Genomic DNA, 25,587 nt, shown 5'->3' on the forward strand with positions numbered 1-25,587 from the left:
ACTGTAGGTAATAAAATCCTTAAATTCCTTGTAATCGTATGTTGAGGAACATTGTCCTTGAACCGTTTTGACTATTTTCTCACGCAGATTGTACACAAAGAGGTGAACCTTGCCAGATCTTTGCTTGTAAACGACTGAGCAATTCAGGGAAGCTCTTTTTATGCCCAATTGTGGAGCACACCGGTTCCCAGTTAACCGGTTTACCAGGCGGATGCTTCAAACAGGTGTTTGATGAGCAATCCTAAAATTTCTCACGACTCTTGTCCCATCTTTTTTTTGGGGGGGGGGGATGTTGCGGCCATAAAATTGTAAAGGATTAGGTGCTAAAAAAAACATCATTTATCAGTTTGAACATTGAATGTCTATTTGTAGTGTATTAAATTAAATATTGGTTGAACATTATTTGCAAATCATTGTATTCTGTTTTAATTTATGTTTAACACAGTCTCCCAACTTCATTGGAGATGGGGTTGTCGAGTAGAATGAAAGGAGAAAACAAACAAACAAAACAAAAAAACAATAGTCCTTGCAAATAATGGAAGAAAAACCATGTCGAAATGGCTGAGATTCCTTTGCTGCTTTTTGCATATTATTGACATGACACAAGTACTTTTGTTTTACTTAGCATGAACAGATCCGGGAGTTGTTGAGACTGCAGTGAATGAATAATGAGTTGTAGCTTACCTAACCCGGGTCTAAAGAAGTTGCGCATTCTGATCAAATCCCAGTGTGGGGGAATATGTGGGACTTCAAGTCAGCCCCTTTTCACAGTTCGCATTTCTAAAACCGTGATTACATAAGAGCACACCACCACTATTAGCGATGAGGTAAAAATCCCGTGTTTTGTTGGGAAAACACTTTAGACAGCAAACTGCTAACTTGAAGTATACTGGGCTATCGGTTTAACATCTATTTCTTAATGTTCCAAAAAAACAAACACGAGCCTACTTAATGTATTCACTTGAGCAAATCAACTCTCCTTGTTAGTCTAACCCATACAATCCCCTGTCTATGAAGGCTATAGATTGAGAGCATATTCTTTAAATGGTTTGGCAAAACACTGTACATGCACCTTAAAATGAATTTATAACAGTGAATGTGTCTGTGCCCGGTAGGTTACTGGCTATGAGGTAGAACCAAGTAAGTTCCATTGAAGTGAGAATACTGTGATGAGTATGTAGTTGGTTGTATCATGAGGTATTGAACGGATATGTCACAAAACGCTTTGCAATAAAAAGAGAAAAAAAAAGAGAGAATAGATCATTCCTAGTGAGTGAGTGACCTCCTGTGGCCGTATGTGCAAAAACAGGTCAGGTAAAAAGGTGATATGACAAGCATCTTACCAGAGCTTTCACATTTTCAATTATTGCAACATGCCTATATAACTCTGTAAATATGTTTCTAAAAACATGGACAGATATAAAGAGAAATCATCTGGGGGAAGGGAAGCTTGGAGGAGGGTGTTGTGAGTGTAGATAAATGGGATCTCAGCAAAAATAGTAAGATGTCACTCCCGAAGTAACTCGCTTGCCTCTGCATTTGACACCGAGCATTCACAAAATTGGTAGCACCCCTTTTAGTAAGAAACATCCATATGAGAGGGAGCTGTAAAATCCTTAAATTGATTTGAAAAAAAAAAACAACAACAAACGAATCTTAAAGCTTCTTTAACCTGAAGCAGAACCTAATAATCACATCTGGATGCCTGAGCCTCTTCTGGACTGCATTTGGAACTCTCCTCCATATCATTGGCTGTTGCCTCTTCTGCATATTGTGCCTCATAGGCTATCCCCTCAGCGGTCTCGTCCGGGTCTTTCTGATCCGAGCTTGCCTCCGTCCTCTCTGGGGAGTCCATATGATTGCTGCTCTCGGACACTCCCATGTGCTTCTTCCTCAGGTGCTGGTTAAGGGTGCCCTGAAATGGGAAGCATTTTCCACAGATCTGGCAGTGGAAGGGCTTGTTGTCCGTGTGGCCGCGGATGTGGTACTCCAGTTGGTCTTTCCTTGTGTACTTCTTGCCACAGAATTTACAAACAAATGGGGTAATGCCCATGTGCAGGCGCATGTGACGGTCGAGGCTCCCTTTCTGATTGAAGGTCTTACCACAGTAGACGCAAATGAGTCTTTCGTTGTACGGGTACCACTGACTCCTCAGACTCCGCTCTCGCAAGTCGTTCTCCAACACGGCGGGTCCCACGGCGGGTTCGCTGTCATCTGACCCTTGTTTGATGTGACTCAGTACCGCTGCCGGGATGGCCAGGGGGCGCTTTGCTCTGGCTCTCCCGCCTCTGAAGCCGCTGAGTATGGAACGGGATGGACTGGAACTACTGAGGTTAACGAAGCATGGCGAAGACAGCCCTGAGTAAGAATAGGCAGCAGACTGGATAACTGGACCATAAGAACCCACGCTAACAGCCAGAACTTGCTCTCCGTCGACCAACTCTGTGTGGTAGCCATCATCGCCAGCTGAGGAACTGTCCGAGTAGGTCGGTCTCTCCGTTTTTTCTACTTTCACGTGCACATCCGTTACTTGCCCATCTTTGCCAATTAGTTCCACTTGCTCCATTTCTCCTTCCATGGGTGCGTCATGCTCGGACACGCTATCGGTGCTCCCGCGATCTGACTGGCCTTCCTCTTGCTGCAGCCGTCCACGACCAAGGGCTTTTCCTGCAAGATCCAAGCGTGCTTCGTGTCCTGCGTGACTCTGACGGGAGTAGTAAGGGGGGGAGATCTGTGTGGGATTGACAAAGAGATTGCTGTCGTTGACCCCGTTGCGACCGGTCTGCGAATCATCCTTCTCTGGGCTGCACGTATTAACTGGGAGGCTTATTTTGGAGTGGATGCTCTCAAGGATCTGAGTACACTTGTCAATAATGACCTGCATCTGCAGAAAGCTGGCGGCAGTCAGGAAACTGATAATGTCCTTGAGCTGCAGGGACATATGACCTGTGTAACAGAATGCAAGAAGCTGCTCAAACACCTCAGGGCTTTTGATGACTGAGATCGAAAGGCCACTCATGGTACTGAGCGCTGAGTGGTCTCGAAAGTAGGGTGAGCTCGCTGCCAGGACGGCCTTGTGGGCGCGAAATGGCTGACCCTGTATGTGAACGATGATGTCACATAACTTGCCCTGTAGTCGCAACTCATTGAGCTGAGTCAGGACGGTGTTGCTGAACTCCGGCACATCAAACTCGATGTAGCTGCCGTCGTCCATTTCTTGAATATGCTTCTCCAGTTTGTCAACCACCTGAGAGGGAAAGACAACAAACAGAAAACATTAGTAAAGAAACATTTATTCATTCATTTTCCGATCCGCTTTATCCTCACAACTGTCGCGGGAGGTGCTGGAGCCTATTCCAGCCGTCTTCGGGCAGTAGGCGGGGGACACCCTGAACCAGTTGTCAGCCAATCGCAGGGCACACAGAGATGAACAACCATCCGCACTCACACTCACACCTTGGGACAATTTGGAGCGTTCAGTCAACCTGCAATGCATGTTTTTGGAATGTGGGAGGAAACTGGAGAATCCGAAGAAAACCCACACAGGCCCGAGGAGAACATGCAAACTCCACACAGGAAGGCCGGAGCCGGGATCGAACCCACGACCTCTGCTCATTTGTCATTAATTTATACAATTCAGACAATTTCAGAAATGAAGTATTTATACAATGATGAACACTTTTTTTGTTTTTTGGTAACAGAGGAACTAATAGAAATAATAGAAAATTCAGAACTGCATGCAAATATGAATGGCTTGGTTGTAGAATCACGGTCATGCAAATGAGGATTACAGAAATCAGGCTAAAAACTGCAAACTCCCCTTCTACTATTCTCCACGTTATTTTTTTCCAGACAGATCATGTGATATGAGCTGACATTATGATTGGTCATCACTTCTGCGTTGTTCCAAACTTGTGATGCATAGTTTGAACCGCAATCAAAGGAACGTGCGGTTGGGTCACTTGGCGTCTTAAAAAATGTAGAACGGGTCTGGCAACATTGTTTTTGGGGTGGCAAGTGAACAATGTAGTACAGACATACTGTTGGCTGAGATAAAAAGTTAACACCCAGTGCACGGTGCATGCATGTATATGTAGAATTCAATACATTCAGAATTGGGTGGGTGAAAATGGGTTGTGTTAGGCTTAAAACATCTGAATAATGTCTCACGCAAAAGACTTTACCAGTGCACGGTGCATGCATGTATATGTAGAATTCAATACATTCAGAATTGGGTGGGTGAAAATGGGTTGTGTTAGGCTTAAAACATCTGAATAACGTCTCACGCAAAAGACTTTACCAGTGATAACAATTTTCTGAACTATTAGATTGATCTCTCTGTGAATTTTTATGAAGAACCATTATATACTGTAATATTTGGCTTGTAAAGGCTTCCAATGGTGTGCACACGTAGTCATTCATTTTCATGTTAATAATCTAATTTGTAGTTTAAATTTTAGTACAGTGTTAATGTGCTGCTGCTGCGTTGACCCCGATTTTGCATTTAACAGAAAAAATAATGTTTTATTTTTATGTACGTGTGTGCATAGCTTTTACATGAATTGAGTGAAAGCGAGAAATGCTTTTTTTTTATCTATTAGATTTGCTGATAACACGATGCTGCCCTTTTTTTTCTTTGTATTATGTCTTCCTGCATGTTAAGTAGCACAATGGAAATAAGTAAGGCCTTGGGGGCTTTATTGTGTTTTAATAAATTGTGGCCATGTGTGGCCATTGTGGGACAAATAAAGGATATCTTATCTTATCTTATCTTATCTTAATGTCGGTGATGCCTGTCCTCTGTGCTATCCCCAAATCAATTCAATCAATCAATCAAAAACAGCGGACCACCATAATTTGGGAGGGAGAAAGACCAGGCTTCAAAGAGCGAGAATCTGCATATAATTGATGGCCACTGAAATGCATTGTGAAAAATAAAATCAACCCCCAAAATTATTTTAAAAAATATAAGAAAGAAAAAAACCGATAAACCTCCAGTATGTGCTTTATATATATATATATATGTGTGTGTGTGTGTGTGTGTACACACCAGTATATGAATACATACACACACACACACACACACACACACACACACACACACACACACACACACACACACCTTTTAACCTTTGATACTCATTTCTTGCTGTTTTTCTTTTCTTGACACTTGTGTTTTGACATTTGTGTCTATTTTGGCTTTGAACTGTATGTTTTGATCCAGTATTTCTTAATTCTTATAGTAAAGTTTCTGAGTACTGAGAAAATCACTTTCAAATAAAACATATTCTATAGATACCGTTTGTGTGCAAATATCAATGGCCTTTAAGAGGTTCTAACCCCTCAAGACTGATACTATTTGTGAGCCAAACTACAGCATTTTGCATTGTTTGTTAACTTAAAGCTAAATGGCCTTACTTCAAGCAAAGCTATGTTGTTTTGAATACAAAACTGGTAATCATCTTTGTTTTATGTTCAGTTTGACAATAAACATTGCAATAAACAGCTTGAAGCCACTGAAGACTTGTTCATTAACTGGAAAGCTGCTGCTTGTCGTGAAGTGAGTTGACTGCCACTTGAAAACTCTTGACTTGATCACAAATCAAAGGGGAAAAATGGTTTAATGTAGTAGAGAATGACTATGTTTCAAGGCTGCTGCAACCAAAGGGGGTAGCATGACCAAGTTATTTTAACATTATGAAACGGACACATGCCGCTAATTGAAACAGAACACGAGGGTCTGAAAGCTCCCGTTGAGAAACGGACATGATGTTGTACTTGGTGAAAACCCACCCATGCAAACACCACACAGGAAGGCCAGAGCCCACATTCAAGCCCAAAATCTTAGAACGGCAGCGTCCACAACTGTGTTGTCACCTTTCAATATGAATTTGTGGTTTTTTGACATACATGAGCAGCTAACTAAAAGAACATATTCTTTCTATAACTGGGTGTTTAGGAAATATTAATAATTAATATAAATCAGTATTGGAAATAAATTAAAATGACGACACATTGATTAATTAATTAATTGATTAACAAAATAATTCTATCACTGGACTTCATCAAACCCCTCCTCTGTTTTGGTACAGGACTCATTTCACGCTTAATGCTTCTGATCTGTGACCAACTTTGCCATGTTTTTCATCTTACAGTAAGACAGTGGCCATCCAGTACGTCACATTGTGCCTATAGTCCAGTGCCACACTGAGCAAGATCTGAGTATAAATGCAGGTGAAATTGTAAACTATATTAATGTTTTTAATGTTCTCTTATCAATTACAGTTAAGCATTTAGATTAACGAGTTACATAATCCTCAATTAAGATAAAACAAGATGAGACAAAGAAAACCCTTATTTGTCTCACAATGGGGAAATTCCCAATTTAATGCTGCAAAATTATGAAAGATTATGCTCCCTTCCTGTGTGGAATTTGCATGATCTCCCCATGCCTGCGTGGGTTTTTTTTCTGGGAACTGTGGTTTCCTCCCACATTCCAAAAACATGCAGGGCAGGTTAATGGAACACTCTAAATTGTCCCAAGGTGTGACTGTTTCGAATGGTTGTTCGTCTCTGTGTGCCCTGTGATTGGCAGGCAAACAATTCAGGGTGTACCCCACCTACTGCCTGGAGACGGCTGTGATAGGCTCCGGCACGCCCGCAAACCTCGTGAGGATAAAGCGGATCAGAAAATGGATGGATGGACAGATGTTTGATGGGCAATTTTAGTGTGCTAACTGAAGCATCCTGTGCAGTGATGAATATGGCAGCTAGTCCCCACAAGAACAAATGTGAACCATCAATCCCACATACGTATATCGCGGTAACTTGCTTCAATTTGAATCCACTTTCTTCAAACTTGGAAGGATCAAGATTAACTTATGCAATTGCATTGCCTTGATTTTCCTGAGGTTAGCACAACTAAACAGTAAATAAGACGCTCATGGCAACTTATCATATTATGTTGTAATAGATGGGGCCAATACTGGTTGTGACAAGGTCACCACAAATTAGCACCGTGGCCCAACAAGGTCACCACTACAGACGATGATAATGATGACAAATGGAGGTTGGTGATATTAAGAAAAGGTTATGACATTGTATAAAAATTCAATTTTATTAAAAGAAAGGGGAGAAAAAAGCACAATATTTCCTTTTTGTATATACCAGCGGTGACACTAACCCGTCATTTTCTTGTCATTTGCTCTTATTGGCTCAGCGGCGCAAAATATCATGGTCTACGTTGGTCACACATTAAAATGCACCAATAAACTAATCAGCAAAGGTTGCTGGAACTGCACAATTGGAACATAACTTGGCCCGTTCAATTATGGTGCTTTTATTATTGAGACGTCATGATGACATTGTGGCAATTTTAATAGAGATATTGCTGTATCATTATATCCCTCGTCACCACTCAATACGTCTGAATGTCAGACACTGAAAAAAGGCTTAACAATGAAGCAATATCAAGATGTATAGACACACGATCGATACAAATAGAAAATACATTTGATAGAACTGACATAAGATTAGTTATACCATGATACATTTTTCAGCTCAGCTCTACCCTGAAATATCACCCAATGATATATATTAAAAAAATAAAAAAAATCCTCGTCTCGCCCCTCGGGTGGTGTCCGTCCCTCATTCAGCTCGGGTCCTCTACCAGAGGCCAGGAAGCTTGAGGGTTCTGCGCAGTATCCTTGCTGTTCCCAGCACTGCACATTTCTGGACTGAGATGTCCGATGTTGTTCCCGGGATCTGTTGCAACCACTCATCTAGTTTGGGGGTCACTGCCCCGAGTGCTCCGACCACCGCAGGGACGACTGTCACCTTTACCTTCCAGGCTCTCTCCAGCTTCTCTCTGTTCCCTTGGTATTTCTCGAGTTCCTTCTTTCTGAATATATATATATATATATATATGTGTATATATTAAGGTACATATACTGTATATACATACATACAGTACATATATATATATATATGTCAGCGGCTGGGTAGCTCAGTTGGTAAGGCATCGGTTTGGCATACGGGAGACGGTGGTTCGAATCCCGCTTGGGGCAAAAATGAGCACATAACACCATCCAGTGTGGGTCCTTGGGCAAGATCCTTCACGCTAATGCCTACCTCATACAATGATGAGAGACGATAATACGAATGACATCGCCCGGTCAAACAAGGTCTGCGTCAGGTGCTGGGGAACCAGAGCACCTTGATGAAAAATGGGCTACTGGAACAAAGCGGAGATGGGCATAACATGCGATAACATGGCTCTGTTGGAATGCTACTACTCAAGCAACCCTAGTCAGAGGGGTTACATGCAGAGAATGTGGGCTAAATGGTTACTTTGAAACCCACAGTCACGGTTGACCAAGAAACAACTAGTAACTCAGTGTTCCAACTGCTGTCACAACTTGAGATTGATGAGGTACAACGCAGGTTCCATGGTGAAGGGCCCCAGGCTGCCAGATCAGAGGAGGAGGTCATATGAGAGATTGGGAGGCAAGCCCCAATGAATGCAGATGATGAGATTGGGTGGCCAGCCCCAATGAATGAAATGCTGAGCGAGGCAGCAACTGACCTGAAAGCTAAGATCATGGCGAGAATGAAAGCTGGGCAACCTAGAAACCGATTACAATGGCTATGTGAAGTACCATCTGAAAGTCTCATGGAAAGTGTGAATGCAGCACTGAGGGCGATCCCTACCGTAACAATCACAGAAACCAATGAGCTGATATACGCTTCAGCATCAGTGATCCTGGAGATTCTTGGCTATAAGAGCAACCATGGAAGCAATGAGATACGTTACCCACCATGGAAAAGACGGTTGGAGGCTAAGATCAAGGCGGCCCGGAAAGATGTGAGTCAATTGACGGAGGCCCAGAGAGGTGTGATGAAAAGGCCGATAGAACCCAGTTACCATAACAGTGGCAGACATACAGGAAAGAGTTTCAGATATGAAGAACTGGACAGCACCAGGCCCGGAAATGGTCCACACCTACTGGCTAAAGAAACTCACAGCACTCCATGAGCGCCTAGCAGTACAAATGAACCAGCTGCTGGGGGATGGGACTCACACAGAATGGCTAACCGAAGGGCGAACAATCCTGATCATGAAGGATCCCTCGAAGGGTGCAGCCCCATCCAACTATCGGCCAATAACCTGTCTCTCCAAACATGGAAGCTCATGTCAGGCATCATTGCGGCTAAGATAAGTGGACACATGGATCAATACATGAACGAAGCACAGAAGGGCATTGGTAGAGATACCAGAGAAGCCAAACATCAGCTCCTGGTTGACAGAACAGTCGCACAAGACTGCAGGTCCCGACGTACCAACCTGTGCACGGCTTGGATTGATTACAAGAAAGCCTATGACTCGATGCCACATACATGGATCACTGAATGCTTGGAGTTGTATAAGGTGAACAGGACCCTAAGAGCCTTCGTTGCGAACTCGATGAGGATGTGGAAAACCCCACTTGAAGCCAATGGCAAGCCACTTACCCAAGTGTCCATCAAATGTGGCATATACCAAGGTGATGCACTCTCCCCACTGCTGTTCTGCATAGGACTGAACCCCCTAAGCCAAGTAATCACCAAGACGGGCTATGAATACCGCCTCAGAAATGGAGCTACAATCAGTCACCTCTTCTACATGGATGACATAAAGCTGTATGCTAAGAGCGAAAGGGACATAGATTCCCTGATCCACACAACCAGGATCTACAGCAGCGACGTCGGGATGTCATTCGGGCTTGAGAAATGTAGTCGGATGGTGACTAAGAGAGGAAAGGTAGTCCACACTGAAGGGGTCTCACTCCCTGAAGGAACAATAGCAGACATTGAGGACAGCTACAAGTGCCTCGGTATACCACAAGCCAATGGCAACAAGGAAAGCGGCTACGGCTAAATACCTCCAGCGAGTGAGGCAAGTCCTAAGAAGCCAGCTCAATGGCAAGAATAAGACCCGGGCAATAAACAGCTATGCCCTGCCAGTGATCAGATACCCTGCAGGAATAATAAGGTGGCCAAAGGAAGAGATTCAGACCACGGACGTTAAGACCTGAAAGCTCCTAACCATGCATGGACGGTTCCATCCCAAATCCAGCACCCTGAGACTGTACGCAAGCCGAAAGGAAGGAGGCCGGGGACTAGTGAATGTGAGAGCCACTGTCCAGGATGAAACATCCAAGCTCCATGACTACATCAAGTAGAATGCTCCAACGGATGACGTACTCAGAGAATGTCTCAGACAATGGGGAACAGAGGATGAGGCGCTGGAAGAGGGACCAGCATGGGAGGACAAGCCCCTACACGGGATGTACCACCGGACCATAACTGAAGTGGCCGATCTCAAGAAGTCCTATCAGTGGCTAGAGAGGGCTGGCCTGAAGGACAGCACAGAGGCACTCATCCTGGCTGCTCGGGAGCAGGCCTTGAGCACCAGAGCCATCGAGGCCCAGATATACCACACCAGACAAGACCCAAGGTGTAGGTTGTGCAAAGAGGCACCTGAGACGATCCAACACATAACTGCAGGGTGTAAGATGCTGGCAGGGAAAGCCTACATGGAACGCCATAACCAGGTGGCTGGCATAGTCTACCGAAACATCTGTGCGGAGTATGGACTGGAAACCCCAAGGTCAAAATGGGAAACACCTCCGAAGGTGGTGGAGAATGACAAAGCGAAGATCCTGTGGGACTTCCAGATCCAGACTGACAAGATGGTAATGGCGAACCAACCAGATATCGTGATCATAGATAAAGGGCAGAGGAAAGCCGTTGTAGTGGATGTAGCGGTCCCAAGTGATGGAAACATCAGGAAGAAGGAACATGAGAAACTCGAGAAATACCAAGGGCTCAGAGAGGAGCTGGAGAGAGCCTGGAAGGTAAAGGTGACAGTCGTGCCTGTGGTGGTCGGAGCACTCGGGGCAGTGACCCCCAAACTAGATGAGTGGTGCAACAGATCCCGGGAACAACATCGGACATCTCAGTTCAGAAATGTGCAGTGCTGGGAACGGCAAGGATACTGCGCAGAACCCTCAAGCTTCCTGGCCTCTGGTAGAGGACCCGAGCTGAATGAGGGACGGACACCACCCGAGGGGTGAGTTGAGGATTTATATTTATATATATATATCCATCCTCCCACCCCCTCCCCCTCCAGCCCGCCCTGACAGCACTTGGTAGCTCCTTCAGCCAGAGACTGTTACACCCGCGCTGCAAGAAGGAGAGATACCGACGCTCGTTCCTACCGACTGCTGTCAGGCTGCTGAATAAAAAATAACAACAACAATAATAATAATAATAATTAAATGATGTGAAAGACAATTGTAAATAGCACTGCTATTTATCCGTTTTCTGTTTATATTGCACTTAATTGAACGGTGTTGTTTTTTTCCTTTCTTCTTTCTACCTACATTCTTGCTGCTGGAGGCTGTAAATTTCCCCAGTGTGGGACAAATAAAGGATATATATATATATATATATATATATATATATATATATATACATACATTAGAAACGCACACATATACATACATATATACACACATGCACATTCACACACACATGCAAACATTGGGATGAAAACTGACACTTTTGGGAGTGCTTTATCAAAGCCAGAAATTCCAGAACTCTCAACACAGTTAAACATTATGCTGCGAAGTTGATCTACCATGACTGCACAAACAAGTTTTTGCCTGGAACTTGGTGTTATTTAGGGCTATGGCTCCCTAAAGCAATCATATGGGTGTGTTTTGGAACGTTAAAGACAAAAATGGTTTCCACTACTGTAAGTGCATACGCTTAAAGCTATCTTTTTTGTCCACCAACTCAAACCATAATTAGGTAATAGCTCAGCTCAACTTTATTTGTACAGCCCTTTCATATTAATATTCATAATAACATTTTAACAATGCACCAAGTTAGAGAACTAAGTTTCTATTTGCAGTATTGCTTGTCCGTGAAAGTAAAAGTAGTGTTGCTTGAAATTCTTAACTAAATCAAAAACCTTGTGAATCAATTCTGGAAATCTGAATTGATACCCAGACCTATTCACAATGTCCACTTTTACCTGGTTTGTCTAGTCTGCAGTTCAGTTAAAAGTGAAAGAATGATCACAGGAAATCTGTTCACCGCGCTGTTTATCGCCATCATTATTATTGTTGACTGATTTTTTTTTTTGTTTTAAACAGGATAAGACAATACTCTGGTTGATTAATGACTGTTAATTACCGGTCAATATTTGTGAAAAACTGCGTCACAGGCATGGCGGCCCGGTAGCCCAGTGGTTAGCACGTCGGCTTCACAGTGCAGAGGTACCGGGTTCGATTCCAGCTCCGGCCTCCCTGCGTGGAGTTTGCATGTTCTCCCCGGGCCTGGGGTTCTCCGGTTTCTTCCCACATTCCAAAAACATGCATGGCAGGCTGATTGAACACTCTAAATTGTCCCTAGGTGTGAGTGTGAGCGTGGATGGTTTTTCATCTCTGTGTGCCCTGTGATTGGCTGGCAACCGATTCAGGGTGTCCCCCGCCTACTGCCCGAAAACAGCTAGGACCCCCAGCACCCCCAGCGACACTAGTGAGGATCAAGCGGTTCGGAAGATGAATGAATGAATGAATGAATGAATGCGTCGCAGGCGAATCGGTACACGCCTCAAAAGGCTAATCCTGCTCCAAATTACTCTGGTAAGTGAGTGACTTATTTTTCCCTGACAGTTTTACTTCTATTATAATTAGTTGTATCTTTCTTCAGAAAATTATAGACTTCTAGTATTACTGTCTCATCATTGCATATTTATCTTGAACCAGTAATACACAACGTACTGCCATTGAAGTAGAGGAATTGACATGGATGTCACTATTTTACACACAACGTGTTAGCTTTTAGATATGACACACATTCATCTACAGCAGGGGTGCCCAAACTTTTTGGATCGGCGATCTACTTTTCGATCAACTAACCTCCCGGGATCTACCCTTACCGGCACGCACGCACGCACGCAAACACACGCACACAGACACACACACACACACACGCCATGATAAGAAACAGCCTTAAACGGAGGCATGTGACGCACTTTTGCAGCCTGTTAACTGTCGTAACTCACACGTACCATTTTAAAGTGCTTCCCTGGGCCCTCCTAGATTCCTATTCTTTGCCCGTGCCCTTGGTGAATTGTACACGAAGCAAACTCTGAATGAGAATAATAACGATCAAAGATAGAGCGCAACAGTTCTGATCACAAGCTGCAATTGCAGACTGCTGACAGCTAACAACTTTCGGCGTCATCACGCGCCACCGTAAATTCAAGATTTACCCGCTTTATTTTATTTTTTCAATATGTTTTGGGGTGAAAATGAGACTGATAAGATCATTATTGTACAATGTACATTAACACACACAAATATATTACTAACATGTACAAAGACACACAAATGGTTGTTTGTTTTTTTTTTCTCCTCGACACTCCTCGGATCTACTTGGGACCTGTCTTAGATCTACCGGTAGATCAGGATCGACCTAATGGGCACCCCTGATCTACAGTATTGGTAGCAGAGACACACATGACAAGGATTAACGTCCTGATAACTTTATTAAGTGTTTCCACTGGGGCGCGGACCCTCCTATACCATTTTTTTTGTTTGTTCTTGGGAGGGGTTATAAGTCTGACACGCAACCTTGCACAGCAAACGTACAGAGAACAGGACGTGTGGTGTAAGTTAACACTGTTAAATGTCAAATTTCCACTACACCACACAATGAATGCACTCAGGGAATCAAGTGGCTACCTCATATGATATATGATAAGACGAATAAAGGATATCTTATCTTATCATATGACGTGCTTGTGCAGTGTTGCTGCGGTATGTTCATTGGCGTCACAAAAACAAAAGAAAAAAAATACAGGCTGTATGCTCTGTATGAATAGCACAAGTTTTGGCATTGGCAAAAAAAAAAAATCATAATTCTGCCTCATGAAAAGAGTTTGAGAATCGCAAGCTATGGCTTATTTTCGATGCACAGGCTTTGGCATAGCCTATTATGGGAACGAACGTCACCACCAGCAGAAGACGAGCATTAGCATCTCACTTCGTTGCGCTCATCTCAAAACTTCGATGGTCGCAAAGAGTTTCAGAATGGTTTCAGAATTGCTGTAGGGACAATCAAGTTTGATGGCTGTAGTAATCTCTATAGTCAGTCTTGTATTTAGTTATTTATTTACGGTGTAGCCGAGAGCCATGATATACATCACGTCAGATTTCTTCTTCAAGGTTACACGGGTCCCATGCTATGTTCAGACAGAGAAACTACAGTTGAAAACCGAAGTGTTACTTGAAGCACTCTTATTATCGGACAAAACGTCCCCTTATTTTCTGACATTCTGCAGACCAACATAAATCATAATTGATGCCTTTTCTGTCATGTACATTGGGGAGGCCATGAGAATGTGAGGGGAGGGGTGTTACTGCTACTCGTGTTAGTGCCTCAACATGGCTACACTCGTGAAAACAAAACAACGAACTCAAATGCGTGTTCGTTCAATGTTGTCAACTAATATCCGGATTACTTTTATGCAATTTTTCCTCAATTTTCCAGAGGAATTTTCATGAAAATTTCAAAATCCGGAATTTCGGGAAAATCCGGAGGACTTTCATCACTGTGTATGACAATTTACTGATAGCCAACAACATTAACAAAGTCAGCATCCATCCATGCATCATCTGACCCACTTATCCACACAGGGGTTGCGACCATGCTGCAGCTTTTCCCAGCTGTCTTCATGCAGAACATGCACAGATGAACAACCCTCTGTGTTCACAATCATACCAAGGGACAATTTGGAGCGTTCAATCAACCTACCATTCATGTTTTTCAAATGTGGGAGAAAACCAGAGTACCCGGTGAAAACCCATGCCCTCTGTTCTGTGAGGTGGACGTGCTAACCAGGCGACCACCGTGCCGAGCAATAAATTAAAAAGTCTTTCATTCATGTCATGCTGCAAATGTACTTTAATAAATGTATGCTACAACTTACAAAAAGTGTTTGTTGTGTTTGCGTGTGTGCCTTTGTTAAGATGCAGACGTATGTGCCGTTTTGTACAAATGTCCACGCATGACCCAAGTGACGATAATCTGGATACATTGTGTGGTGATGAAAAAAAACAAAACTGTAAATGACTCACCCCTGCACATGATGGGTGTGTATACATACATAGATGCATTACGTGGAAATGTAATATGTAGACTCCCAGCGATATGAACTATGCAGCCTGGATCCTATTTTGAGGCTCTCCATACAATATATTTCATTGTATGACTTTTTTTTAATCCACAAAAACAAGATGGGCATTGAAACAAAAATAGGTTGTGGCGATAATCATGAGGAAAGTGCGGACATAGTGGTAGGCGAGGCTCACTCCCATTCAATTGAATGCTGCTCATGCATTTTTATAGCAATCTCTGCTATTTTATCCACTGGTAATTTTGAAATTATGAATGTGACCATGTAATATTCTAAAACAATATATGTGTACCAACAGCACATGGCTGTCTCTCAACTGTCGCTAAAACAGAAGCGGATTTCTCGCTATCCTCCCTGGGCAAAATGATTGTCATAGGACTGCTTTAGCTCTCCATCAACACCAAACTTAAAAGGAAGAATGCAGTTGGTTGGACTGAGCTTTCAGTGTGGCCAGGTCACGTGACTGATATCAATCACATTTCGATGTTAATATCTTGAATGTTCATATCTCCATAACGATTTATTATCCAAACGTCCTCATTACAAGCTTCCCTCACGCCAAACTATCACATACTGTTGTGCCATCACATCAACACAACGGCGAAATAATGTTTCAATCACTCACTGAACTAAAAAGAAACTAGCTCATTTCCGATGTACGCAGAACTTAACATGCATGAAATGACTGGAGGGCCTATAACTTCAGGTATCGAGAGCATCAAGGAAAATGAACTCATTCAATGCCAACACGTAAAAATACGTTTTGGGTGTTTCAGGTTAAAAAACATTAATATCCTTCTCAGTCAGTATTGAGATTGTGAGAATGATTTCAGTATGATAAATCACCACTAGGTGGCAGGAGTGGCCTTGATCAGATCTTGCTTCACACTCCATATGAGTGGGTCTGCAGTGTGGTAAGGCAATCAGTCCTATGGGCGTGAGGGGGCGTGAGGTGGTGTTCGGAAGCAATTTGGTAGCGATAACGCTGATAAATACCGGCAGCTAAATCTACAACAGAGCTTTTTCAAAAAGCAATTTAAAAAATGACAAAGTCCCATCGTCAACTTTGACGAACACAAGCACAAAGGCATGCAAACACATACACAAAGTTCAACATTCATGAAAACTTCATGCATAGGTCACGCGTCAGGGCAGCGCTTATCTTGCAAAAAACTGATATTTTGCAATCAAATTTTTGTGTGTTGTTGTTATTGTATTGTTATGTTCATTAGTAGGAAAGCATTGTTTAGATATGTGAGGTATTACAAATGCAAAAAAATAAATAAAAAATAGATTCAAGGTGAAAGTTTTTGCTCCGATTTTTTCTTGGAAACGAGTATTTTCAAGAAACTTACCCATGTTCGACTGCTGCTAACGAAAAATTGTAAAAAGGTAGAACTGTACTTTTTTCCTGATGAAAGAAGAGGGGTAAAGCTTTCTTTTGGTAGGTTTGTATAGCTAGGTATTTTCTGAAGGTCTTTGAAAATTTGTTAATATGGTCAAAAATGGCCGGCTGTCCCAATTTGAGAAAAACGGCTGCAATTGAATGAGTTAAGTGTAATATATAATAATAATAATACATTTTACTTATAAGCACATTTAAAGACACCCAAGGACACTTTACAATAACAAAAAACACAAAACAGTAGCGCCAAACTTAATAGGTGCATGCACAAGATTCATCAGAAGGTTCACAACACGTTTTTGCCAAATCCATTCAAAAGTTCCTGACAGTGTTACAAGTAAATTGCATGATTCCATAAAAAATAAAATCCTGTTACCATGTGAAGCAAAACTAACATTTTTAAGTGTTGTATATATTTTTAAAATTACATTAGGTGTTTATAACTCAGGCTGAAATATGAAAAAAATACTGCTTTTAAAAGAAAACAACTGCCAAGCACAGTTTGTCACTTTGTAACTTAGTTCGGTCAAATCACCTGTGTCAAAGTCAAGGCCCGGGGGCCAGATCCAGCCTGCCACCTCATCTTATGTGGCCCAGCAAAAGCAAATCAAACATGTCAACTTCCATGGTGCTTGCTAAAATCTGTACCAAAGTTTAAAATTCCCGTCTGTAATAAATAAGAATGATATTGTAAGCATTTTCTTGTTACCATGACAGTAACTTAAACAAAAGTGGAGTAAACCGTTGTGCTTGACTTCCTTATATGGTTTCAGTCATAACGGCCCTCCCAAGGGAAACGGTAACTAAAATGTGGCCCGCGACGAAAGTGGGTTTGACACCCCTGCTTTAAACGAACATCTTCCAAAGAAACAAGTTCAAAATTGAATTAAACTTTGCCAATTACAAGAATGTTTCAAGTTACGTTAAAAATATGTTGACAAATAATTAGGTCAATCGTTTAACAAGAAGGCATTTTTGACCAGATTTTTACATTCGCATCAAACATATCACACACATGTTCCGAAACGAAGCAATGTTTTCCCCGCAACACAAAACCCGTTATTTTTCCAGAACCTACGATCGGATTTTCTGAATTCTTGTTGCACCATACTCAGATTTAAGTGGCCAATATAGCCAGACTGCATTTTGACAGACTGCCATTTCGGGGAATTCTTTTTCACACTGTTACTTATTAAGTGACCGTAAATTAGAATTACGATACGTGCCAGGCTTCACATACAAATAGGCTAAGAAAAATGATGTGGCCTAAAAAGTCACAAAATAATTTAATGGGAAATCCTTGCTGAAATAGTTACATGTTAATGGTCTGGTGTTCTGGGTCTGGTGAGCTGTAGTGAATAACTCGACTTTATTCTTTCCTGCCATAACATTGCAATAACAAGTAGAGGAACATGAAAATACATAATTGCTTGCAGCTTAGTGGGTTTTGTTAGTATAAGAGTGCTGCACAAACTAATTAACTGCAATGTAAAATATGATGGGCCGATTACCCAATCGCTCTGCTGACAGTTTTGTGATATATTTCTATGCTCACATTTTTTGCTTACATCGTGACAAACCGACTGTCGAAACAAAATACAGCACATATGTGCGGTGTCAAACTTTTACTGTCATTTATTCCAATCCAACGTGTGGGTCACAAAAATGGAAGACATTAGCGCAGCAAACGCCAGCTCAAAGTGGAACCTAAAAGACTAGTGTTCCGAATTCTTTTTACCATGTTATATGTGCATCGCTTCACAGGGCCGTGCCATACCACGACCAAAAGCATTCTAACATTTGCTAACTCCATTAGCTAGCTTAGCATTTAGCCAGCATTTAGACAAAAACACCGGATCTTCACACATATACACACACCACGATGTACACCCCGCGTGAAACAACTTGACAGTCGGTTCACGTTGTACACAACGCACAAAAGATTGCCAATCTTGTATACATTTTCACAAACGTGGATCTACAGATGCATTATGTCGGCTGTCATATAAGGTGGCTGGCTATACAGCTAGCTAGCTCACTAGCCGAATTAGCGATCAACCCATGTTAGCCAACGGTGGTAGCTAGCACTAGCCTGCGCGAGCATGCAATCGCTGGCACCACATTCCACCATTAGCGAAGTGATTCAGAACACACGTTGGCATGGCGAACTGCGGCACGCCGTCACCAGTCCACGCCACATTTAAAACAAGGAGACTCACCGTGCTGCAGATTGACATTAAACGGTGTCCATTCCCCTTCAAGTTCGCAAACAGCCACGACCAGGCCTCCCCCCCTCTCCAGTCCAGATGTGTCAGACAGTTGCTGCTGCAATTTTTGCATCAACAGGAAGTGTTCTTTTGGCTCTTTGCATTAATTCTATCGGGGAGTTTTGCAGCAGCCCCTCCCTTGCTTATGCCAGTGCAATGTATAGAGACATATCCTCCACGCACTATGCGAGTCGCACTCACCATAATAAATGAAAACGAGGCGGGATCCAGTTTGTTCTCAACCCACAAAGTGGCCATGCGAATGTTCTTGTCTCATTCACCGCACCCGTGGCGTGCAATAACATTCTATGTAGTCCACTTTCATTTCACAATCACAATGTACGTTGTGTGAAATTCTGAAATGGTGTGTACCACACTTGCTACAGCGAACAATGCCTAGGTTATTGTGCACGCGTATCAAACATGTACTTAAACCGTAAACTCACGTTGATATGTGTACTACATCATGTACCCGTGACAGCCATGGTATGATCTGAGGGATTGTTTATTAATTGTCCGTGTTAATTGTAACATATGTTGTCTTTAAAGCTTCACTAGTTGTGGTATATAATAGTACATTTAATAACGTTTAGCTTTTCTTAATACAACGTGCATTTAAAATACAACATTTAAAATATCACGAACATCAATGGGGGCGTTAAGGGCAGCATTAAGAGCAGTCATCTTTCAACTCTCGAGTTATTATTGTATAATATACGTGCAGATAATTATTATATGCTGGAACGATCTGAAATGTGTGCGACACTAAAACGACTCTTTCTTCTGTAGAAATGCCACAAAGGGGCGCCAGAGACTACATTGTGACAAACTCACAAAGTGTTCCTTCCAAACGTACAAAACAAAATCGTTTACGAAATAAATGCGTTGTCAGGCCACTGTTGTTCATGCCACCAGTCAAATAAAATAAAGTCACGTTTAAAAAGATTAGGTTATATAATAATGAAAGAAAAATACAAGACTTGAAGATGTCTTAGTATGCTAACTGGACAGTTTTGGTTCATGATGTCTCAATTAATGTTATGGCAATTTTGATCAAAAACGCAATTATTTTATTATTTATTTTATAATTATTATAAAATAATTATGTTAATAATTTTGGTGACTATGATAATCTAGCCATAGCAATTTGATGTCTCTAAATGTATTACACAAGGATGCACTGGATTTAGTTGATTACATTGAGGTTTGATGAAAGTATTTCGAATTTGACCACTAAGTATAGGAAACACACAACCATGTGTGCGTTATCCACTTAATTATTAGAAGATGTTAAGAAAATGCGGATCTCTTGGATTTTGGGGGGGTTTCTACAGTTGCTCTGGTTTCCTCCCACATTCCCAAAACATGCTTGTTAGGTTAAATAGTGACTCAAAATGTGTGTGGGTGCTTGTTTGTGCCCTGTGTTTGGCTAGTGGCCAATCCAGGGTGTACCTACAGATTTATATATGAATGGACTGGCAATTCCTATTGCACAATTTAAGCAAGAGGGCAGCCATCTTACATTGCCAATGATACTGACAACTTTATTTTGTTGCTAAAGCAATGCTATGTGTGTGTTTAATGCTAGGATCCCTGTATGGAGAAAAGAGATGCTCTCAAAGAATGAACTCACTATTTGCCTCGACCATTCAGAGTATATTATCTCAGTATCGTGAATTGGTTAGTTGACATTTCGCAGCAAATTTTGTCCGGATGGCCTTTGCTGTCATTTGATTTTTGATGGTTCTGACAACATGATGCAGACGAACCTTTGAGGAGCACTCAGACATATACCTCCTTACAAAAAATGTCAAACTGCATTCTTATAGATGAAATGGCAATGTCACACTTCACCCAGACATATCGGTACAACTGTATGCCATTTACGGTGGCATTTTAACGTGATGCAGCCGAGAAATCTATGTATTCAAATTAATCGGGCTAAGCAATTGCAAAGTAAGACGGCTGCCGATGTTATATATATTTTCCATTTTGGGGGAAGCTCATTTTATATCCAATAATGGCATCCACCAGGTCCCAGTTACCCGGTTCACCTGTGGGAAGTTCTAAACAGGCATTTGATGAGCATTATTCAACGTTCGCAGTCTTTTTTGCCATCTGTCCCAACTATTTTAGAATGTGTTGCAGCCAGAGAATTCTAAGTTAATGATTATTTGCTCAAAACAAGATAGTTGATCAGTTTGAACATGAAATATCTTGTCTTTGTAGTGTATTCAGTTAAATATAGGTTAAATGTGATTTGTGAATCATTGTATTCTGTTTTTATTTACATTTAACATGATGCCTCATTGGATTCATTGCAATTGTGTTTGTGCAGTGCCTAACAATCAGGCAATCCTGCTCAGGTCTTTCCAGAGAATCTGGTCTCACAGGACTGCTTCTGCGGTCCTTGTGTCCCTGTGGCCTGGCAAACGTCCGTTGAGTGGTGTGAACATGCATCGTTTTTTTTCTTGCTTTCTTTTTTGAGTTGATGTGTTTTGGATTTCTGCAGATCTTTTTTTTTTTGCATTTGTTTTGTGATTTGTAATGTTTGCTCCTGCTTTGTTGCCATGATTGTTGCATTTTCTTCCATGGTTTTTTTCCATCATTCCTGTGTTTGCAGCATTTCTTATTTGAAGCGTTAATGTTGTGCAGCTGTTTAGTGTGCTTTTTAGTTTGCATTTTTGCAGCACATTTGCCGAGGTGCACTGGGGAAGCCCCGCCTCCTCCAAAGGCCAGCCCGCCCCTGTTCCCATCAATAAGTAAATCGGTGTAATCTGGTGTGTTGCACACTAGTTGTTGAGAAAAATGAATGTATGCTTTTTATGTGTGTGTGTGTTTGTGTTGTGTCCGCGTGCATGCGCACACATTCTTTTGAATGTGAATGACAAGTTGGCAGCCCAAGTGAATTTCTGACCTAACCATGTGCAGGTGGATGATCAACCCAAAGAAAGAATGGCTTTGTCATCGCACTTGCTTCCTCGAAACAAGTGCGTCCTCTATGCTCAGCTCTGATTTTTCCCTCCTCTTGATGTACAGGTGTGGTCACTGCCAAGTTTCGTCATTAGAGATTGTCTGATCGGGAGGAATGATGATGGCATTGATAACATCTCAAACAAATTCTTTATCAAAGGGTTTCCTGTTGCACTTGTAATCTTTTCTCAAACGGGGCCTTGTTAGTTCTGTGTTGTTTGCTTGAGTTGGGTTTATTTGGCAATATGTTAATGGGGCTCTTTTTGGGTGGTGCAGCGCCAGGTATCATAAGGGGGCTCCAGGTGGTTGAGACCAGGGCTGTGATGTTTTGTTCTTTTTTAATCCCAGATGACATTGCAAAATCCCCAAACTCACTGCCCCTATATATGAGTGTATGGGAGTAGGGATGGAAAGGGCACATATCATGTATCAAACTCAAGGAGGTCCACTGTGTAATGCTATGCCTGAAACTATAGCACCTGTATGTTTTGAATGCATGCGTTTTTTGCTGATACTTCAATGAAAATTTCTTTCCATGTGTTTATCATCAATCAATTAAATTAAAGTATTTTAAACATTTTTGTTTGATGTGCATGGATCATGTGTGAAAAGTCTTTTTTTTCTGATAACACAATGTCAATGTAATCCACAAATACAGTACTATTCTCTTTTCGTTTGTTTAATTGACTAAGTAGTACGTATGTGTCCTAAGCATTAAAGGAAAAAAAAATATCTTCTAGTATTTTTGTCAGGAGTCCTTTGGCTACCTTGGCTGTCATTGCAGGGCGAGAACAATGGCCTCCCAGTGCTCCTGGCCAGAAATAGTCCAAAGCTCACTGATGGAGAACATATTTCCCAGCAACAGGTGTCTAAGTTCGGCAGTGCCTGATCCTCACCGTGACTGTAAATGAAAGAGCCGCCTCGTCCAGGTGCAGCAGCACCTCTTTGGCTCTCTCAGGTTTCCCCTTGGTGGAAAAACTTTGTGCAAGAATGAGTAACCATACATCTCTCATTTAAAGCATACTCATAATATTTAATTTTGATTTCAATAAAATATTCTGCTGCGATTGGCTGGCAACCGATTCAGGGTGTCCCCCGCCTACTGCCCGAAGACAGCTGGGATAGGCTCCAGCACCCCCCGCGACCCTAGTGAGGATCAAGCGGCTCGGAAGATGAATGAATGAATGAATGAATGAATGAATGAATAAAATATTCTGATACATTCTTAAAATATTTCTCACCACCAATGGCTTTTAAATGGGTAAATAATGATTTACTGCCTTACAAGTATACTCATTGACAACAAGATTAGATCACCCCTGCACAATCTATCTATCAATCTTTTTAAGAATCAAAACCTTTTTTTGTTTTTTTTTTTGTTTTTTATTCGTAGTTTACAATTTCAATACACACCATCCATCCATCCATTATCCGAATCGCTATATGCTCACTATGGTCCCGGGTGTCCTGGAGCATATCCCAGGTGACTTTGGGCAGTCGTCAGGGTACACCCTGAACTGGTTGCTTGCTAATGACACACACAAACTACAATAGTTAAGCTGTCATAATCTTTTTTTCAATCAGAGTGTCTGTCAGAGTATATTAGGCATAAGTTTTTCTGTCTTGAATCATGGATGAGCAAATGTTTATCAAATGAAGTGTTTCAATGAAATGAAGTTTGCACACATACACATGGTGACCATAAATGACAGTGTTAGTTTTATGTTCATGTTTTGACAAAGAATAATTAAAAATGATGAATGCAAGCGTAGCGCAAAGCTATTACGATTCGGGCTCCAACTGTTGCGGTAGGAACAAAACCCCGAAGCTAAAGAGGGTTTTAACAGTTCGAAGCAATCATATTCTAAGTGTAATGAGCTCTCTGATGTGTCATATATTTGCCAGAGAAATCAAGCCAATTTGTGGAAATGGTGGCCCGGGGTTGCAAGAATACAGAGTGGCTTGTAAAGATGAGTGATATCTGGCACAGCATGAAGAGAATGAGAGGTGTGCTGCCTGGTGCTTAGCTCAAATGAAAGCTCTGATTAGTGGAGCAAAGATCAAAATGACAGAGCAGTGGAGGCTTCAGCTGGGCCTTTGTTATTGATAAGTCTGTCATCTCTGCCGATATTGGAGCAGTAATGGCAGCTGATGATTAGGCCACTCGCGAGCTATTAACTACATTTCTTATCCTTTTACTGGGGCCCAAGAGGGCCGCTTTGAGCGACAAAGGCCTCCATTATGAAGCAGCCTTCTTAAACGACGTCCACCTGATCTAAAAGGCACAACTGTTACGACTTTCCACCGCGGCCAAAGAAGTCTGGGATGAGTCAGAGGTCGCGGTGCACGCCTGTTTGAAATGAAGGGGTTCTGAGTGAGTGAGCCGCTGAAAGAGGCCTGCAGGAAAATTACAGAAAATTGTCTGTTTTGTCAACATTTCATCAGAAGATTTACAGAAAGCTGAACCTGGGGCCTTTCTCTCCCACTCTTTCACAAGACTAAGGAGATTGAGTGGCAGAATGGACTGGCAAACAAATCTCCTCTTTATTTCTTTCTCGCTTTCTCTTTCCTGCTCTTGACATGACATTCAATATGATCTCCTTTCAACGATCCTATATTGTTGCAGTGCATGTGATCAGCACAAATTGTTGAGGACATTTTTTTTCTCCAGAGTACACTGGGCCATTGACATTTATGAACAAAATTGGATACATAATTATATAGGGGATGTAGAGAATAGGCATCCCTGAAAAATGTCACGATGAAAAATACTTTAAACTGTTTTTTAAGGTGTCCTATAAACTGTACAGTTTAACCACCCTTCAATTAATGCAGTTGGTCAATGTGAGGTAAGACGATGTCTTAATGACTGTCATGTTTGTCCCAAGAAACAATGTTATGTTTGATTTTTACTTGATCAGATTTTTCTAGACTTGCGCCAAACTTGTTTTATGCAAAGCCCCCCCCCCCCCCTCCCATCCCCCAACCTCAACTCAATGTCTCTGGCTTCAACTCAGCCTTTGGCTTCACCCAACGAAAGCCAACAGGAATCCAAGACTTGTTGATTTAGCCCCCAGTGGCTGCAGGCAAAACATCTTTCATTAACATCTAAAACCTCAAGAATGAGATGCTGTCCTTCCGATAAGATCTGGTAATGCAGTAACATGGAATTATGGAGGAAGAAAATTGCCATTTTGTTTATAAACACCTGTGATCTCCCATGAAAGCCCCCTGTTTCTCAGGTTGGGTGAGTCCCTGGAGAGGAGTGGGCCTTGGAACCCAATCCATCCTGCAGAGATTTTCATGCTGAAGGCCTGACTTGCTGTAGGGTCTCCTGTGGAAGCTCAGCTCTGAGAACCACACAGTAATCCTCTGTGCCTGAAAGAAAGATTCATCGACCTGCATGAGCAATACACTCAAAATGTTGTAAATAAACATTTTTAAGGTCAATACAAAACCTTTATGAAGCATTCCAGAGCTACAGAATTTGATCACTCTAATTTATATTTGAGAAGATTAGAGAGCTGATTAGAGAATATATATATATATATATATATGTATATATGTATAACACACACACACAAATAAGGTCCCACCACTTGTTTTTGAGAGTTTTTTGTTTATGGCTTAACATGACAGATACAATAGAATTATATGGCAACTTGACACACTGAAGAATTTGTATACTGTTT

General features: G+C 41.8%; 1 protein-coding gene across 2 annotated transcripts; it reads right to left on the reverse strand.

Moving 5' to 3' along the window:
- Positions 1-287: 287 nt before the first annotated feature.
- Positions 288-19,297, reverse strand: zbtb34 (zinc finger and BTB domain containing 34). Of its 2 annotated transcripts, none has more exons than XM_052068018.1 (2): positions 19,124-19,297; positions 288-3,247 (listed from the first exon to the last, which is right to left on the reverse strand). In XM_052068018.1, the coding sequence occupies exons 1-2, from the start codon at positions 19,178-19,180 to the stop codon at positions 1,685-1,687; spliced, it is 1,620 nt and encodes a 539-aa protein (XP_051923978.1). In that variant the 5' UTR covers positions 19,181-19,297; the 3' UTR covers positions 288-1,684. The 2 variants fall into 2 exon arrangements, with proteins under 2 accessions (XP_051923978.1, XP_051923980.1); XM_052068020.1 differs by lacking the exon at positions 19,124-19,297 and adding an exon at positions 18,875-19,117.
- Between the last annotated feature and the right edge of the window lie 6,290 nt (positions 19,298-25,587).

Source organism: Hippocampus zosterae, chromosome 6 (assembly GCF_025434085.1).
Source record: "Hippocampus zosterae strain Florida chromosome 6, ASM2543408v3, whole genome shotgun sequence".
Classification (NCBI taxonomy): domain Eukaryota; kingdom Metazoa; phylum Chordata; class Actinopteri; order Syngnathiformes; family Syngnathidae; genus Hippocampus; species Hippocampus zosterae.

What these genes read in the sequence shown, in the direction of transcription:
- zbtb34 (XM_052068018.1), bottom strand. Translation starts at nt 19,180, where the DNA reads ATGGCCACTTTGTGGGTTGAGAACAAACTGGATCCCGCCTCGTTTTCA. An exon ending in CCTCGTTTTCATTTATTATG is followed by an intron (nt 3,248 to 19,123) that starts GTGAGTGCGACT and finishes TTTCCCTCTCAG; the next exon opens with GTGGTTGACAAACTGGAGAA.